General features: G+C 34.3%; 1 protein-coding gene across 1 annotated transcript; it reads right to left on the bottom strand.

Moving 5' to 3' along the window:
• Positions 1-2,398: 2,398 nt before the first annotated feature.
• On the bottom strand, positions 2,399-4,967 carry LOC124896838. The gene is made up of 2 exons (XM_047408683.1): positions 4,821-4,967; positions 2,399-2,758 (listed from the first exon to the last, which is right to left on the bottom strand). Exons 1-2 carry the CDS (start codon positions 4,965-4,967, stop codon positions 2,399-2,401), a joined length of 507 nt encoding a protein of 168 aa, XP_047264639.1.
• Between the last annotated feature and the right edge of the window lie 1,242 nt (positions 4,968-6,209).

The raw sequence follows: 6,209 nt of genomic DNA, 5'->3' as shown, positions 1-6,209 counted from the left end.
GATGCAGATAAGCATGACCTAAAGGCTGACCTAAGTTGGGGTTCACTAACAAGGTTGTTCGGGGGAGCGTATGGTCGATAGTGGCTGTGACAGCTTTTCATCCACTCCATACGTCCGACAGCTCCCCCTCCTAAAAATAAGGATGACTCAACTAGAGTTCATGTACACGCCGTGCACTCCGAGACTTGTTGCAGAAAAAATTGACTTGGGTTATGCAAATGATGCCAGATATAAAGTGGTAACACATAAAGAAAGACTGTAAACACGTAGCACGTAGGCACACAACAATGATAAAATAAACACAAACGATAACACAAACAATGTTTATACACCCATAGTGTCAAACTAAGTCGATACAACTCAAAAAATAAGCTCGAATTTTGAAAAATCCCCAACAGAGTCGCCAAAGCTGTCACACCCCTTTTTCAACCCCAAAAGATTCGATTTAAGTTTTGAAAGGGTTTTTATTATTAAAGTGACAAAAGATTGAAAATTTATTTCAAAAAAGGATTATTTACATTTTGTATTCAGAGCCGCCACTTGACATAATCCGGTGTGCCAAGTCACCTTTGAAAGATTCTTTTCAAAACAATTTAACTCATTAAACTGGTTTGCGAACAGAGATTCCGGCTAAGAAATTCTGTTGACTGAGGGGAAGGTGTTAGGCACCCCTCGATCCCGTGGTTGTACCACAATCGCTTGGTGGGAACATATCGGCTATTTTGACACTACAAATGTATAAACCACATAAAACACACAACAATTAAACAAAACAAACGAGAATCCAAAAGTTAATGTCCAGTCCAATTATTACAAACCCAAAATAAAAATGTACATAAATGTAAACCTACACTAATCCTAAACTACGCTCCATCCAGTGCCTCAGATCTTTATCACGAACATCTTCCGCCAACACAATATGTCGGGGCATTACCCGATGAATAAATACAAGTGTCCTCGGGGCATTTCCTGTCTAAATGAATACAGTTGATCCAAATGCGGTAAACAAAAACCTTCAACACATATTCCAAACATTCCGCAGTCCACAAGTTCTAAATTTGCCTACCCGAGCCTACTGTTTTATTACCCAGCTCGACCAATCATGACACTATTACAATCAACGACATCAATGAATCAAAACGACAATATTCATTTTTATCAACTTTCAATTTCCGCCCCATTTTTATTCTCAAATTACCGATTTTAATTCTCAAATAAGATATCATTTCATCACACAACACATAAATAATGAATCAACACCAAGAAATTATTCACCATCAACAAGGATCAAACAACACGCAAACGTTCAATCCATAGCACCGAATATCATAAAGAGTGAAATAAAAAAAGAGGGAGAAGAGAATCGGACCTCAATTGTCAATTTTAATGTAGTGTTATTCAATTAAACGAGATAGAGTCGCCGGAAACCTCAAATTGAACTTCAACCTCAACCCACCAACTCGAAGCCAAACTCCTAAAATCTGGACTAAACCCCCAACAGACCCGACTAAGCCGTTTCTATTTTTATCTTCTTTTCCGGTTAGAATTTGGTCAGAATCGACTGGGACGAGTCGGATTTCGTTGATTTTGTTAGTTCCGGTGAGATTCGAACTGAAATGGGGTCGGGAGTGAATGTTTGATGCTAGTTTGGTCAGAATAAAACTGGACTTACTGTTTCTCGTTTCACCGGAGCTCCGGCGGTGCCGAGGAGAGTTGGTTTGGGACGTGGTTGATCGGAGAATTGGTAGAATTCCCTTTCTCGGTGAAATTTAATCAAAAATAGCCTAAACAACCGATCTATTCTCCTTTTCCATATTGATTTCCATTTTTCGATCTCTTTCTCTCACTGGTGTTGCGCTCTCTCTCATGTTCTTCTCTTCTCCCTCCCTTTATTTTTTGTTGTGTGTCTATCTCTGTTGTCTCTCCCCCCATGTATGTGTGAGTGTTGCGTTTTTTGTGGAAGATCAGTGGAGAAGAATGATGTGTGTGCTTATGAATTCTGTGAGTGAGAGTGTTTTTCTGGTGAGGTGCGTGTTTTTCCTCTTCTCTATTTCCTGTGAGTGATGAGTGTATAGAATGTTGTATTGTTAAAATGCCTTCCCTGAAAAATGGAAATGAGTGAATACCCATACTGTTGCTGACTAGTGGGGTCCCTGTCTATTTTTGTTGTTAGTGTATTAGGTTAAAAGTAATCCAATAAAAAATGAGCAGGGTGGTAAGGTGAGTAGGAGGTGGGGTAGGTTGTTAGGATAATTAAAACAAGATAAAATTTGTTAGGATTTTGTTGAGGGTTGTTATTTTTTGTATTTTTATGGGATATAATCACATGGATGAGGACACGTGGTAAGGTAAGCTAAAAATGGATAAAATCAACATTGGAAGGGACAAAATTAGGTGTCTACAGCTCTTTCACATGTCCTTTGCAACCACAATGATCACAATATCCAAACCTCTTCGGAACAGCTCTAGGACCTTTTCCTCTTCTCACCATCAAGCTAACAGATTCTTTGTGAGAATCAGTCACTCCGAAATTTCTCTGACTTTCCTCTTGAATAACAACTGCATAAGCTTGATTCACTATCAATATGGGAGTTCTAAGTAAGATATCACTCCTAACATGACTAAAGCTCTCGTTCAAACCCATGAGAAACTGTAGTAGTCGTGGATGACACAAGTGATCTGTATATTCCTTTGATACTTCACAGTCACAAACAGGTTCAGGTGCGAGAAGATCTAACTCATTCCAAGCATCTTTTAACTTCGATGAGAAGGTGAAAATACTTTTATCTTATATTTGAAAGGTATTAAAGATGTTTGTGAGTGGAAGTAATTTAAATTGTTTAATTGAAGAATTCAAATTTTGTGCACTATATTAAAAATTCTATATTATCAGACATTTTTATATAAAAAGTTGAATAACATGCAATAGCCTACCTAATAGTGTAGAATATTACTTACGGTATACAAAATTTAAACTCTTAATTGAATTAAATAAAGTTAATGAAAAAGATGTCCAATGTGAAAGAAATCATTAGTTTTTTTTTTTGGGTAGATTAATCACTAGAGTTTGTGCTAGCACTAGAATCAGTGCCAGACCACTAGAATTAGTGCGAGATGTCAATGACGTTCCAACAACCATCAGGACTCACTCGAATCTCGATACATAGTTGGGTCCTTTAAAATATTGTACTATTATTTCGTCAGATTTTTTTGCTGACCTGAAGTTAAAAATATGGCTAGAGTGACACATGTAATTTTATTGATACAAAATCAGGTTAAGTGAATACCGAGTGATCATGAAAGGCATATTGAATTAGAACAGACATACAGATTAAGGGTTTGTTTCCCAAGGAATTAAAGCTCTATATTTCAGTTGGGCTTCCCGAGTTTGAATCGTGACAAAATAATTATTCCTTTGGTAAAAAGATGGCAAAAGAAGACGTACCCAAAAAAATTAAAAAATTGGAAGAAGCAATCAACAATTGCTTTGTAAGTGCAACATTGACAGACACGGGCGGATATTTTCAGTGAGGATTCAATCTCTACTATTTATACATAAAATTATTATATAAAAATAGTATAATTTTCCAACGATCCGCCACTGTTGACAGATGCTGAGCATATCACCCAACAATCGTTCAAATTTTCATCGTTCAATAGCTGAACAAATCAGATGGATCGTTCGGTTCGTCTCAAACATAAAATTGATAGGAAACCAACATGAATCTTGGCAAGCTTTGTTACTACACAAGAAATATCTCTTATATCAGAGAAACTTGACGATTTATGTACATACATATGTAATTATAGTTTTATATTGTTTACATTGTATACACTTTGTGAGATGAAAGGATTATTGGATGTGGTTATGGACCATGTAGCCTTGGTAGTTGTTGCCCCACCCATTAATTATTCAGGGCCCATGGGTCTCATGGGTTATGACCCCTCGACAGTTACCATTACTTCAATATGGACAAGGCTCATTTAGTTGGTGTTAAGCCGTTGAGGCCCTCATGATAGGTTTTTCTCTCTATCCTATAATGAAAATTTAAATGATTGTAATAAAGATTAGTCATTCATTTTGTGTAGCCCCTACGCTAAGAACAAACAACACACTATTCTATTTGAATATGATTTAAAAATAATGTGCAAATACACACTCAAGTGGACATGAAGATAAGTTGAAGTACAGGAAAATCCAAGAGGCTAGAATGAGTGAACTTTTGGGATTCATTTTCGTGATGCTTCATTTGAAACTTTTGTACCTGAAAACTATGAAGAATTAGCCTCAATAGCGGCTCATCCAATCGCTTAAATTAAAAGTAGCCGACTAATGTATAATATATTAGTATAATTTATGTATAAGGCTAGTTGTTGAAGTGTATGATCGTCTTATTTAAAATCAAAAGAATACTCTATTATTATTTAATTATATTTTCAGAAAGTAAATAGTAATTATATTTTCAGAAAGTAAATAGTGAATTTGACCGGCTATTTATGAAAAAATCCCGAAGAAAAGCACTCACATCAAAACTGAATCAGCCAAATATTTCTTTCTTCACTGGAAATGACACCGATTGAAATGAACAGGAAGTATAGACGTTTTTTTTTTCCTTATTCATTTGAAGAAATTGTATCATCATCCATAGTGATGCACATTACAAGGTTCAAAATAGAAATTTGTACATTGGAAAATTAAACCAGAAAAAAAAAAAAAAGAAGAAGAAAAATCCCCACATTACACGTATATGAAGCTAGCTATAACTTAATTAAGAAAGATTCAAATAAAATTGTTTATATATATAGAACTAAAAGTAGACAATGAAAGACGAAGAATCTTGAACTGCAGAGGAAGCAGGGGAACGAAGGCTTTGTAAAAACAAAGGAACCTGCAAACGCCTTGGGAGAAACAGCTGCTCTCTCATTCTTAATATAACAATTCCATATTCTTCAAGTAATTCCACCATTTTCCCTACTTTTATCATCTCGTTTATTTGATTAATCAACAATTCAAAGTGCTTTTCTTGCCTATTCTTGATAAACCACCGTTGCTTTTTTTCTTGGCTTGATGGAGAGATTGGAAAGGAAGGTTGTATTCAAAAATAAAAATCTTGCTGGTGGTAGTTGAGTATCCAAAGAAATAATTTGGGTGAAACAACAAGCAGAAAATGAAGAGGAGAAAAGGGTGGATGCTAAAGATAGCTTATAGCCTATAGCTACCCCAAAATGTGTATTTATATGCTGAGGTTACTTGACTTTATTTTTTGGGATAATTAATTTTGACAATCTTCCATGTGGACTCTGCCCTGATGTGATGATGATGTTATTATTGAAAAGTTGAAACTTTTACTAAATTTACAATGATTTGGTTTTTTAATAAAGGTTGGTGGCTTTCATTACGCGGTAGATGAAATACACATTCATAGTCGGATTCAAAATTTCAAAGTCTCGGTGTCATATTATTTTAAATAATGTACACAATATTTTGTAAAGTTACATCACTATTTAAAAAGTAATATATATGATTTATCATCTTCTAAATAAATAAACATAAAAAAATGCTTTGACTCATTGGTATATGAGTTATTATCGAACTAAAAATAGGTGAGTCATATAAATTGGAAACTTTTAACATGTTATTGTTATTATTTTTAGTTTAAACTTTTAACATGTTATTGTTATTATTATTAGTTTAAAAGATAAGATAAATGTATTGAACGAAGGGATTATTTAATTTGGAGTGGAAGTTGCGTGAAACATCAGATAAGTACACTTGTTTTTCCTGCCATTTTACATGTGTTGTGTATCCACCACCTTTATAGTTTTCATCTTGAAGACAAATTTCTAGATTCTGCGTGATTGTGTTACTTTTGACAATTCATCCCTCATCCAAAGAATCATTTTTGATACAACTTTAAAACATTTATTTCTTCACAAAAAGTTTGGTCGAATACTTCATTTTTGAAAATAAGTGTTTCCTAAAATAGTATTAACAAAAAAAAAAAAAAACACTTTTCACCTTTCGAAAAATTTGACCAAACAAACTACTAACTCCTAATATCTACTATTTCTTTTTCCTTTTCCTAAAAAAATTGACCTTTAATTTCTTGATCATTTTGGTTTTGCTCAGTGGACATTCCTGAAATTAGTGTTTTATGACGCAAAAAAAGGAGAATAGATAATGATAATTTGAAAGATTTTGGGGTAAG

Source organism: Capsicum annuum, chromosome 3, assembly GCF_002878395.1.
Source record: "Capsicum annuum cultivar UCD-10X-F1 chromosome 3, UCD10Xv1.1, whole genome shotgun sequence".
Classification (NCBI taxonomy): Eukaryota; Viridiplantae; Streptophyta; class Magnoliopsida; order Solanales; family Solanaceae; genus Capsicum; species Capsicum annuum.
The sequence above is the reverse complement of the archived record's forward strand: the minus strand, read 5'-3'. Positions and strand labels throughout refer to the sequence as shown.